Source organism: Cololabis saira, chromosome 8 (assembly GCF_033807715.1).
Source record: "Cololabis saira isolate AMF1-May2022 chromosome 8, fColSai1.1, whole genome shotgun sequence".
Classification (NCBI taxonomy): Eukaryota; Metazoa; Chordata; class Actinopteri; order Beloniformes; family Belonidae; genus Cololabis; species Cololabis saira.
In genome coordinates, this window is record NC_084594.1 from 35657084 (window position 1) to 35669879 (window position 12796).

General features: G+C 44.2%; 1 protein-coding gene across 3 annotated transcripts in view; it reads right to left on the reverse strand.

Annotated features, from left to right (window-relative positions):
* LOC133448910 (semaphorin-3F-like) overlaps nucleotides 1-12434 on the reverse strand; it is an 80377-nt gene extending 67943 nt beyond the window's left edge. For 2 of the 3 annotated variants that reach the window (XM_061727889.1, XM_061727887.1), the window contains exons 1-2: nucleotides 11842-12433; nucleotides 9822-9988 (exon numbers count right to left, since the gene is read on the reverse strand). In XM_061727889.1, coding sequence (XP_061583873.1) covers nucleotides 9822-9945 — 124 coding nt within the window. In that variant the 5' untranslated portion in view covers nucleotides 9946-9988; nucleotides 11842-12433. Of the gene's footprint in view, nucleotides 1-9821; nucleotides 9989-11841 lie in introns of all 3 variants that reach the window. The other variant, XM_061727888.1, reaches the window with a different exon arrangement.
* Nucleotides 12435-12796: the final 362 nt, after the last annotated feature.

Here is a 12796-nt window from a genome sequence, read left to right on the forward strand (position 1 = left end):
CTCCAGTCAACCTCCCGCCCTCCCCGCCCTCAGACAAACTCCTGTAATATTTGATGGTTTAAGGACGTATGAACGCATGAATCCTTCAACAAATCTGTTGACAGGAAACCTCTACATTTGAGTACTTGTAGATTATGATTACTCTTTGTGTCTATCTGCATTTGTTAAAATGACAAGCAAAATACATAAATACATAAAATGGTGAGTTTGCATTGCCTTGCACAGTTTTAAGGCTGTTATTTAATCTCTCATTTCGAGCTTTGACTAGGCAAAGGTAAAAATGTGTTTGACTTTATGCATCCCAGAATCGTTCCTTCCGTCTCTTCTGCACTGAGCCCAAGGTTGTTCAGTCTGGTCTTACATTTGTGCAGTTATTACTGACCGACTTTCAGAACAGTTTTTTAAGTGGAAATTTCTTAACCGCCAAATGCTTACAGGTTAAAGAGCAATGTTCTCATCTGGGGAGAAAAGGCGCGCAGAAGGTTTTCTACAAGCTGAAAGAAATGTAATCTAAAGTGACAAAGGAAAGTTCTTCCACGGTGCAAATAGAAATTGGCAATACAAGTTACTGTACTTCTCGAGCAGATGGCTGCAAGGCCTCCGACTGAAGGCAGGGAGTGTCTGTTCTGCTCAGGCTCCAGCAAGGTAACTATTTAGGTGCTGAGAGGAAGGAACAAGTGCCGACAAGTGCAGACTTGGCTATTTGTAAGAAAAGGTGAGCCAAAAAACTTCATGCATCTTAACACAGAACAGGGCTGAAGCAACAGAGCTGGAGGTGCAGGCTGGTGTGGGGGTTAGGGCTGGGGGGGCTGCAAAGGCCAAAGGCCAGCAGGGGAGCCTTGGGATTTGAATTTGATATAAAGAGTGAAGAGAGTTTGTTGCTCAGGGACTGAAGAGAGTGCAGCACAAACAGGAGATGTCTACAACTAGAAGTTTCCTGCACCAAAAAAGCTTTTTTTTTCTCATCATGATGGGGACTTTGTCATCCTTCTGTCTGGATGATCATAAAAGGGGGCTCAATCGCCATTAATGTCTTTGTTCATTATTCTGCCTGACACCCAAATCTCCCAAAAGAGATACACAAGAGCAAAGAATTAAGAATAATAAAATGGTCAACAGAACAAAGGCAGTCCAAGCCCTCAACCTGTTCATCCAGTCTCCACTAATGCCTTGTTTTCTCAGGTAAGTCCCCCAGGAAATCTTAATTATGCAACAAAGAAAAAGGGCCTGTCTTAAATGTCGGCAAGTGAGCTACATACCAGCCCGGTCACCGACTGAAGCCTGAGAACACTTTATGATTATCTGTTAACAGCTTCCTCAACAAAAGGAGTTGTACAACAAAAGATGGTGACTGAAACCATTTTCTACATTACTGAGACGTTTCATGAAGCCTAACCACACATGACAGGGTTCAACAAGGTCTCCAGGTACCGTAATGAGAGAAAGAACAAACCCTGGCAGCTTTTGTGATTACAAGATTAAAGTAAGTGTTGTCTTTTCACCTTGTTGTAACATAAAGCATCATCTACTGCCCGAACAGGTTTACCAATTTTCTGAATTAGTCTAAAAGACCAAAGGGCATCAACTATTTAAGTCATTTAATTCCTATTCTGTATCTTTTTCCGTTTGTAGAAGCAGGAAAAGGGCCTGACTCTGACACAAAAACCAACACGAAGACGCTGCACATGCAAATACAACACGTCTTGGAACACTTGGATGGTATTTTCCACGCTGGTGATTGGTGGTATTTGAGGGAGGGGAGACAACAAATGCAACAACGTGCCCAAGAAAGAAGAGACGGACAGACAACACTCAGTCTTCTGTCTTTTTGAGACACAATCTCAGTTTCACCAGGAAGCCACTGACCCAGCCTGTAACCTGAATCTGGAGGCTTTTCCACTACGAAACTCTGCCCACACCAACTCTGAACAACCCCTGGAGATGTATAAGAACCTTGTTATCTACTATCACTTCTGCGCGTACACACACACGTACGCTCGTGACCACTGGCCATATGCTGGAGAAAGTGAACCCAAGCACCGATACCCTCTCCTCTTTTGTCAAGCATTACGACCACCCAACCAGCTTCTGGTGCACTTTAAAATCTTGCAGCCATATGGCAAAAGAGTCAAATAGAACAAGGTGCCAAATGACTATAATCTATAACACAATGTCCCAATTCATTCACCATCCTAAAGAAAGGCTTGAGTAAACTTAATGATCCTGACAGGGTAGAATAGGACTGATATCCAGCAGCCGAAGCCTCAGCACCAGGTGGGAGGGGAGGACGGTGCAAATGGTTGACGGTAGGTAACGATAAAAATGACGATAAAAAAAATACCAATTCAACTCCACCTTTTTCAACTATAAATCTATCTTGCTCTCAGATCCACCATGTTTGTTACACAAAAACATCATCAACTGGAATTTATCCTTCCTTCTTTCTTTCTTTCTTTCTTCCTTCCTTCCTTCCTTCCTTCTTTTTTCCCCTTCCTTCCTTCGTTCCTCCTACTCTCCTTCCTTTTTCCCTTCCTCTTTTCTCCCTTCCTTCCTTCTTTCTTTCCTTGTTTTCTCCCTTCCTTCCTTCCTTCCTTCCTTCCTTCCTTCCTTCCTTCCTTCCTTCCTTCCTTCCTTCCTTCCTTCCTTCCTTCCTTCCTTCCTTCCTTCCTTCCTTCCTTCTTTTCTCCCTTCCTTCCTTCTTTCTTTCCTTGTTTTCTCCCTTCCTTCCTTCCTTCCTTCCTTCCTTCCTTCCTTCCTTCTTTTTTCCCCTTCCTTCCTTCGTTCCTCCTACTCTCCTTCCTTTTTCCCTTCCTTGTTTTCTCCCTTCCTTCCTTCCTTCCTTCCTTCCTTTTTCCCCTTCCTTCCTTCCTTCCTCCTGCTCTCTCCTTCCTTTTTCCCTTCCTCTTTTCTCCCTTCCTTCCTTCTTTCTTTCCTTGTTTTCTCCCTTCCTTCCTTCCTTCCTTCCTTCCTTCCTTCCTTCCTTCCTTCCTTCCTTCCTTCCTTCCTTCCTTCCTTCCTTCCTTCCTTCCTTCCTTCCTTGTTTTCTCCCTTCCTTCCTTCCTTCCTTCCTTCCTTCCTTCCTTCCTTCCTTCCTTTTTCCCCTTCCTTCCTTCCTTCCTTCCTCCTGCTCTCTCCTTCCTTTTTCCCTTCCTCTTTTCTCCCTTCCTTCGTCATCAAAAACATCATCAACGGGAATTTATCATTTTTTACCGCGAGATGACAAATTCTTACCGTGAGGAATTTTTTTGACGGTTTATCGTGAACGGTAAAATATCACCCATTCCTAGTTGACGGACGCATCAGCAACATGACCCGGTGACCACAATTTTATTTTCAGAGACACAAAAGCAGCTTTTGAGAGCAGACGTGAGATTACTGCTGGATACAGTAATGATGTGGGGAAACAGTTCCAGGGACAATCACACATCCAGCCCAGAGGTGACCATGGTGGCTTCCTTGTCCTCCGTGATCAAACGCAGGCTCCCTGCGAGGATAAATCTGAGGCATCGTTGAATCCAACCATACATGACGGATAAACAGTCAGCACCTTGTGTATCCACAAGGGATCAGATCGCTCTCATCTTTATGTGATGTTCAGCACGGACACAAACTCCACCTGTGCAAAGATACAAGCGACCCCCACTGTAAGGGCACCGTTACTTTTGATTTGAGCACATGCTTACGTGCTAACTGGTCTGGAAATGAAATGTAATCAAGTTTCTATCAGTCTCCAGCGAACAGGGGGCAGAGTTAAGGTTAAGGGGGCTCAGAGACAGACACATAATCAATCCTGATTACTAACCTGTCAGTCTGGGGTTACTGCACATATACTCCCTACTTTCACACTAAATAATCACTCAAGCCTAAAGTGGGCTGAGAATTGTAGCTACTCAACAATCCCTTTATCTGAACATGATTTGAAGTAAAATCAATCAAAAAAGAAAAAATGTTCCACTGTGTGTGCAGAAACTTGCTTTGCCAAAGAAGTAAATGCTCTAAAATGGACTGTATGTCATTATGACAAGAATTAAACATGCAATTATTTTCAAATACAAGTAAGCGAGGTGGAAAGTATAATTTCATGTCATGTCGCTCTTCAGCAGGACTAACAGTTTCTGAAGCAGGGCCAGACTTCACACTCATTTCCTAAGAATTTCACTCAATCTTGCAGAAAAGTGGGTCCAGTAAAAGCCAAGCCGCAGCGGACCGAGCTGCGTAGTACTCATGGTTAACCACGATGCTCCAAATGACTTGTGACAGAGTTTTACACTAAATATAACTGAGCTCAGCTGCTGCGGAGACAGGCTGAGGTCTGGGACGCGGCCAGAGCAACCGTGGTTTCAGTGCTTACACTCATTACTCCGCTGCCGTGGGGATATATCGCCTCGGCCTTCGCAAACAGTAATCAGAGATCACAGCCAAACATGAGCCGCAGTGCCACAGCGCGGGGCAGCGGTTTCACGGCTCCTGCATGTGGTCGGACCAACCAAACTGCAACCCAACAGCTGGAGTGAAGGAGTGCCAGCGCGGTGGAAGTAAATCAGAGGCGCGACAGCAAGGGAAAAGGAAGGCTGACCCGAGACATTCGTGCACAGGTTGTATTCATGTAGCGATAATGCAAAAGAGGAAAAGAAAGATGAAAAGACACAAACAACTTTCGATACGGACAGAAAACGATCAAGACTCTGACTGCAGAAATTCATGCTGTCATGAGCAATCATGTCAAGAAAAGAATGAATCAGTTCTGACCAGCGACAACTGGCGGGAACAACAGGACAAGAAGAGTTTAATATTCACTCGGAAGTGGCGGAGCTGAACTGTCGGCCAACTGTAGATTCATCAGCAGCGAGCCCCTCCTAGACTGCTGTTTAAATCAGGTTTCATGACTGTGTTCAGAATAAGGATGGGTGGTATGGACTAAAAAATGTATCACGATAATTTCTGACATTTATCCCGATAACGATAAAAATGACGATAAAAAAAATACCAATTCAACTCCACCTTTGTAACTATAAATCTATCACCACATTCAGTCTTTGGAGCCCCCAAATCACTGCTCTAAAAGATACTAAATACTACTAAACTACACCAATTAAATTTAATTAATAAAAACCAATTAAATGAGTCCACCTGTACTGCAAAACTGGAATGACTCAAGATCCTCGCTCTCAGATCCGCCATGTTTGTTACACAAACACGTATCAACGGGAATTTATCCTTTTTTCTAACTTTCTTTCAGGCTCATTTCTTTCTTTCTTTCTTTCTTTCTTTCTTTCTTTCTTTCTTTCTTTCTTTCTTTCTTTCTTTCTTTCTTTCTTTCTTTCTTTCTTTCTTTCTTTCTTTCTTTCTTTCTTTCTTTCTTTCTTTCTTTCTTTCTTTCTTTCTTTCTTTGATTGTTATGATTTGTATTATACTGTATTTATCATGATTATTATTTAACTATTGTTCTTTGGTTTAAATATATTTATATATATATATATATATATATATTTAGCATGTTCGAAATAAAGTTTTTCATTCATTCATTCATTAATTTCTTTCTTCCTTCCTGGATCATTTCCTTCCTTCCTTCCTTCCTTCCTTCCTTCCTTCCTTCCTTCCTTCCTTCCTTCCTTCCTTCTAGAACCATAAATATGTTGTGCATGGATTTAACGCAGAACCATAAATCAGCTTTGCACAAAAACTTAATCAACGGGAATTAATCGTTTTTACCGCAAGATGACAAATTCTTACCGTGGGGAATTTTTTTGACGGTATATCGTGAATGGTAAAATATCGCCCATTCCTAGTTCAGAATCCCTTCAGAGGTACAGATGCACATACGCTGCATAACACGGGCCAACAGATACCGGGACGCCTGGCATTTAAACCCCAAAGAGGAGTTTCTGCCCTTCTACACCAACATCCACCCAAACAATCCACAGGAGCGCAGATGAGATATATTTGGAATTATAGCCAAACATGCTCTCCTTTACTGTCACCTGCACCGCCTGCAGTGTGTGTGTGTGTGTGTGTGTGTGTTTTTGTGCTGCTGCAAAGCTGACCCACATTCTTTTGTCATCCTGCTGGATTTGGCCCTACGTGTGCTCAGACAGTGGAGGAGGAGGGAGCGTTCCTTAATCCTGACGGTGTTGTGGCATTTAAAGGACTTTTCCTTTGAACCAGACGGTCGCCGCTTTGCCGTGGTTCTTCTCCCAAACATCACTAACACCTAACAGAGGACGGGTGAGAGGTGCACTGCGTTAAATCTGCCGTGCTCTTTGTCGGGGAAGACACGGCTCCACCCTCGGCTGCAGATAAAGAGTGACGGAACATTTATAATATCGGAGATTCCTGCACCACTGTTTACTCTGAAAGCCTGTTTACTTGTTGGCCGTTTATCTGATCAGAGTGAACTGAAAACAGCTACACACACTCCAAAGCGTAACAGACAAAAGGATGTTTTGTGATGATTTCAACTGATTGAAGTCACGGCAGACCAGATGAAGCAGAGGTTCAGGTGAGGTGAAGAGCTCGCAAAGGCAGCACCACAATAATGGATTTAGATGCAGATCTGCTTAATGCATGAAGTCACATGTGTCACAGCTGGATGTGGGCCAAGAGCAGCAATGTACTCTTTACAAAACATGGTAAAACCTTCCCAGAGGGGGGCTGTCCATTTAGAAAAATCTCATCTTTTGTACACCTCACACTGTGACACCTAAAAGGAATAAATGTAAAAAAAGATGTGTATGTAAATGAGTGGAGGCTGTAATGGAGTCATGGCACAGCAGCAACTGCATCAGGGACCCCGGGGTCGGGGTTGCACCAGCCATTCACATGTTAATTCTGATCTCCGGTGACGGGCGCAAAGTGGGACAATCTGGCTGCACTAAATTTACCCAGAATTAAATCTAGAATGATGTTTTTACTGCACGGCAACTCTGCTCGGGGACAAAAAAAACACTTCCAAAGGCTCCGGGGAGCTCACAGAGCTGCAGAAAGATGCACAGATGCAAGAACGGGCAACAGGTGGGTTTCCATCCCACATCAGTTCCTAAGAAACCGGTGACGTTGAGGAAAACACACACTGACAGGACGGCTGACGGGGAATTACAGGAGCTGAATGTGTTGAGATGAACTGGTAGGGTGTTTTTCTCCACTCAGGTGTGATTCACTGCTCATAAATAAAAATAAACCCTTCCACCACTTTAAAAATCTTTAAGCCAGTTTTACCCCTCCATGTCCCCTACGGTGTTTTTATTTTTTACACAGCTGCTGTCAAAATTACAAAACTTTAGCGGCTCCGGGGAGACCGTCTGATATACCGTATTTTCGCGACCATAAGGCGCACATACATTTTTTTTTTTGCGTGATTTTTAAAAGAAAAGCGTTGCCTAAACAGACTTTTCCAGCCAGAGTGAAATGAAAAGGGCTGGTGGCTGAGACAGCTTTATGTGCGGCGACCCGGTGTTTTTTTTTAATTCTTTAATGCTGAAACAGAATATGAACCTTTGAAGGGTTTGATTGATGTGAAAAGTGAAATAAAATATCAAACTAAGTTTTGCTCCTGCTCTATTTTTAAATAAGCACTCTTGTGTGTGTGTTCTGCAGCGTGTGTGTGTGCAGCTCCGTGTCTGTAGACTGCGCCTTTTGGGTCGGTGCGCCGTATGTGTGTTTTAAAACCAAAAATGACACACAAAACTGAGGGTGCGCCTTTTCACACGGTGCGCCGTATGGTCGTGAAAATACGGTAAGTTTGCAATATAAGTGCTTCTCTGAGGGCCGTCGGTGACAGACGGCAGTCGTGGCTGCGCTAACCCTAAAACGTCAAATTTTGTGGATTTGTTTCAGTCTCTGTTCTCAGTTTGCTTATCTGACACTGATTACGAGCACTTGCTGTTTAGAGAGATGACGGCCGGTGCGGCCGCGCTGCCTCTGGCCCTCAGCTCAACCAAAAACAGAGCGCGCGATAAGGCCGAACAAAGTCTACCTCTGTCGTACCTCACTAGTCCTCATTAAAACTGTGTCTAAACAGGGACATTTTTAAACTTCCTATATGTCCACCGAGTATTTTACGAGTTAGCTTTATACACACACACACACATATACGTAATAATAGAGGGAGTTTTCCTGTCATAAAAGCTGAGCAGACAACATGAGGCAAAAGGAAAGCAATTAGGTCCCATGATTTACTTGACTACCTGCTTTATTGGGAAACAAGGGCCTCCCAGATGGAGGTCACGGTTCTTAACCTCATTCCTCAGCTACTGAGTTAATCAGTTGAAACATGTGCTCAGTCCAACACGAGCTAGACGTGCAGCTTTTATAGCTGCAGTTTCTGTTTTGTTTCTTTCCCTGTGTGATTAGATAGCATAATGATTAAAAAGATATTATGAAATAAGCTTCTTTTCTGCAGTCTGACGCTAAAAACATGCTTACGGTCAACACTTGTCTTCGTAGCCCCGTTCCATTAAAGCTGCAGCTCAGAGGCAAAGTGCCTTCACAAGCACCTGGAGCAGAGAAAAGAACCTTACGCTACATGGGTGCATCAGGGGAAGAGCAGCGAGCTTGCCACAGTAAGGACTACACGGGCCTCTCGAAAAGCAATTAAGGCAGAGAGAGTCATAATATTGAATGGAGAGGGGGAGCATTCCTGTGAGAGAAGCAGCAGCAGTAGACTGTGAAATTCATATTGACTGGAGAGGCAAACACGCACAGGTAAGCAGCAGAGCCCAGCTTTTTCCTCCTCGGCCAAAGGAGTCCAACTATGTACTCCACTGCTTTCAAATACGTCTCAGATAAGTTCAGACATCTACCTTTAACGCGAGCCCGACTCGCTGAAAAGCTTATAGATTAAACCCACACATGCACACGCATGCAATTTCTCCAAAAACAAGCCACCCTTATACTCAAATGATACGTGGAAGATGAAAAAGCTGAGCTCTGGATGTGAGATCACTGATGTGTTAAATCCTTCTTGATTAAAGCAGGAAAAACGCCTTTAACAATGAACCGTGCCGGTCCACTTAATTAAGTCAACTTGTACTACCAGCGAGCGCTGGGAAACGCAAAGCAAAGCAAACAGCGGCGCTGCTGCTGCTGCTGCTGCTCACTCCCTCCGCTTTCCTCGGGATGCTAATCAAAGGCTTGGTCTCCGAGCAGGATGGGCCCCGGGGACGGCGCTCTGCTCGGCTGATCCTGGCAATTTGCTCTTGATAATATCCTCCCTCAATCTGCACCCCAGAGAACCCAGCAAACCCATCTCGCCAAATCTGTGCAGTCACAGAAATGCACAAAAGCATCCCCCTAAAGTACACATCGGCCCCCTCGGGATTAATCACACAATGCCCACAGAGCTATTACACGCTGCTTATTACATCTCCGCTCTTTGTGCTGCCAATTTAGGGGTTTGTATTAGAAAGATGGCCAAAGACAAATATGCATGCATGTAATCAAACAAAATAAAAGTCTTGCACGTGTACTCTTTCAAATTGAGTATGAGAAAAACATAAACAATCTTTGTTATACGCGTCTGCTGTTTGTGCAGTACAAGCCAGTGGAAGCATCTGGTGTTTATTAAGAGCCCAGAGGTCGGGCGGAGGGGGGGGGTCTGTAAAAACCTCTTCGACTTGTTTGTGGTCTCTCCGTTTGGCTCTGGTGATGCGGTACATTCCCTCTTATGCCAAATCCGTCAGCAGTCATCAAAAGCCACAAATGCTCCAGTTGCACAACTGTCATTCCATGAATCTTCCAAACAGCAGGCGCATGGCTCGGCCCGACAAAACCAGCACCAAATCAAACAGGGAGAAACAGTCAAAGCGCCCCAACAAGGTCCTTACCTTTGAAGGAGATAAAGACCCGCGGGGCTGCAAATGAGTCGCTGCTCATTTGGTTAGGGTTCCCGAGAGCCAAACCGGACAAAGCCAGAAGGGCAGGAAGCATCCAGAGGCCGTCCAGCTTCATGGTGGACCACGCACCAGTCACACCCACGTACTCTCCTTTAACTCTGCAGGGATGAGAGAGAGGAAACATGTGAGAAGAGAAAACGCTGTCTCAACTTTGTGCTTCAAGATGAAGAAACAAAAACAAAAGTTTGCCAGAGCGAGTGCATTTTGGTTTATCGGCATATGTGACGTGTTAAATGAGTGGCTCCCAAGGGCCACATAACTGAACTCTGGGGGCGACGCGGAGCTGAGGTGCAAAAACTACACCCACATTTCTGGAAGCATCATAAAAACCAATGAGCCCTGACAAGAGAGGCGCCAAGCTTTCAGCGACATGTACGCACTTCCATTTGTTAAAAATTATGCTCCGTTTTCAGAGTGTGACAATTTGATGGGAAGAGCCGCACCGACTGTTCCGCGGGAAGCTCCTCTGCTGCTCCTCGGCATGCGTCCACAACACATTCCTGCTTCATGACACCACATGCTGCTTGCTCTGTAATTATGGCTTCACCTAATACCAGCTTACACCACCTCCTACTATAAAAGAAAGACGCAACAATTACTCTGTGATTGGTGCAATCGAGAAGACAATTCATTCTTGTTGCGAAAAAAGGATCTGAAAAGGCGTTACAAAAGGAAGGCATCCCTGACTGGAGCGGTTTGAAGCTCCCCTGAACAATGCAGCGCTGGTCCCCACTCCAGTGTTGTGTTAATGAATCACAGACATCAGGGAACCACAGGTGATTCACATAGAATTTATGGAGCATCAGAAAAACTAACTCCTGATCCTGAGGTTCATCTCAGGATCAGGAAAGGCTTGGCACTCCAACACCGGACATTTGGACATTTGGGCTTTACATTGGTTCCACCCTAACCTTTGAAGAGCCCGGGCAGAGCCGCAGTTCTCTCAGACTGGTATGGCTGGAGCCATTTATGAGCATATTGCAGCTGTTTAAACCTCACACTGTTTACTGACAATTTGTTAACCATCCAGCTGTTTATTCTGCGAGTGAAGCCAAGCATCTCACACAAGCCCAAGAAATCAAACACACACACGACTCTGAGGACTGTGGAAGACCATTCTCACATTATACCACGAGGATAAACATATCCACTCCCTGTGAGGCAATCTGAACACTTAAGCTGAAGTTTACACAAAGCACATGGGAACCAATAACTATCTGGCATCACATTAATCCAAACGGTATCCTGCTGGTGTTCTAAAGTCTTCTTTGATCATTCACTGAGATCATACACGTAGGCACTGAGTTTTATATACATATATATGTATATATTCATATATATGTATATATACATATATACACACACACATATAGGCTATATATATATATATATATATATATATATATATAAAGATATAAATATATATATACATACAAGGATAAAGGTAATCCAATCCATTTGTGTCTGGAATATGATAATTTATTTAAAAAATATATATATTTCACAGCAATTAAGTCGCATAAAACATCTTCATGCGTGAGGTCTGGAAAAATACGGAAGTGGAAACTGAAATTTAAAAAATGTATTAATTAATTAAATGAAATCATTGAAATAAAAGCATGCTGAAGGACATGCATGCGCACGCTGCGCGTAACCGCCTGGCAGCCTCGCCGCACATGGACAGAACTGTAAACAGTCTGGTGCTGAACCAGAGCACGGAAAACGGGGAAAAACTAGTCAATTTACAACGATCATTGATCCCGAGGGAGGTATGGTCGTGGCCAGAGGGAAAAATGACGAGAATTGTTATCATTTCTTTTCTTTTTTAATGAAATGAAAGAGTGAGGCGGGCGCGCTGGAAATAACACAGTGAGGTTAAACAGGTTGTATTCTAATCTCCACAACACAGCAGTTTATAATGAGCAGGAATAACAAGAGAAAGTGTCCCCACCTTTCAGCTGTCTGGATACGGGGTCCAAATCCTCTTTAATCAATTCCAATAGATCGATCACTCTGACTGTCTCCAAGTTGAACTCAACAATGACAGAAAATCCCCCGCGCGGCTTTTACGCAGTCCCGTGTTTTTGTTCAGGGGTGGGGCGGAGGGCTCGTCCCTACTCCCTACCTGTGCACGCCGCGTGTGTGCTGGCCTCGGACTTGTCTGGAACACTAACAACCAAAAAAAGAAAAGACAGTCGAGAAAAGGAACAAAAAGCTTCTCTTAAACTCAACGTTGCGCGTCACCGCGACGCGCGTAAAAGCTGCCGTCTCCCGAGTCTGGCCAACAACATCTCGTGGGAGAGGGGAAAAAAAAGAAGAAGAAGAAAAGAAGAAACAATAAAGCAACAGGAATAGAAAAAGTCCCCCCTTTCGTGGACAGATCCAGCTGCGTGTGTGCTCCGCTGGAAAGTTGGGAGCTGCTGACTGACTGGGCTGGCAGCAGGTGGATGCGCACGGAGGCCGGTGGCCGTGAACACACCCCCGGGGCGGGCAGGGCCAGCCGGGGCGGGCAGGGCCAGCCGGGCCGCCCCTCACGCCCCGGAGAGACCAGCACCAGCGGGGCGTGTGAGAAACTGCTCCAAGCGGATCTCTGGATGGTTCTCACGCAGATACGGAGGGAAAAAATATCCACACTGAAATCTGGATCTTTCACTTTCTGAAACACCAAGAAGTCTTAAAGGCTTTCATCAATCAAGCTTACACTGATACAAATATTGTGCTTGATCTACTTAAAAGAAATAAGTCAACTTTTTGCATGAGATTATTATTTAGATCAAGAAAGACTGGTTTTTGTATAAATTACTTAATTTTTTGTATGTAAATAATACATTTTGCAAGTACAGTCAACTTAATTGTGTTAAATTTACTTTATTTATCAAAGTGAAGTTGACTTTACTTGCAAAAAT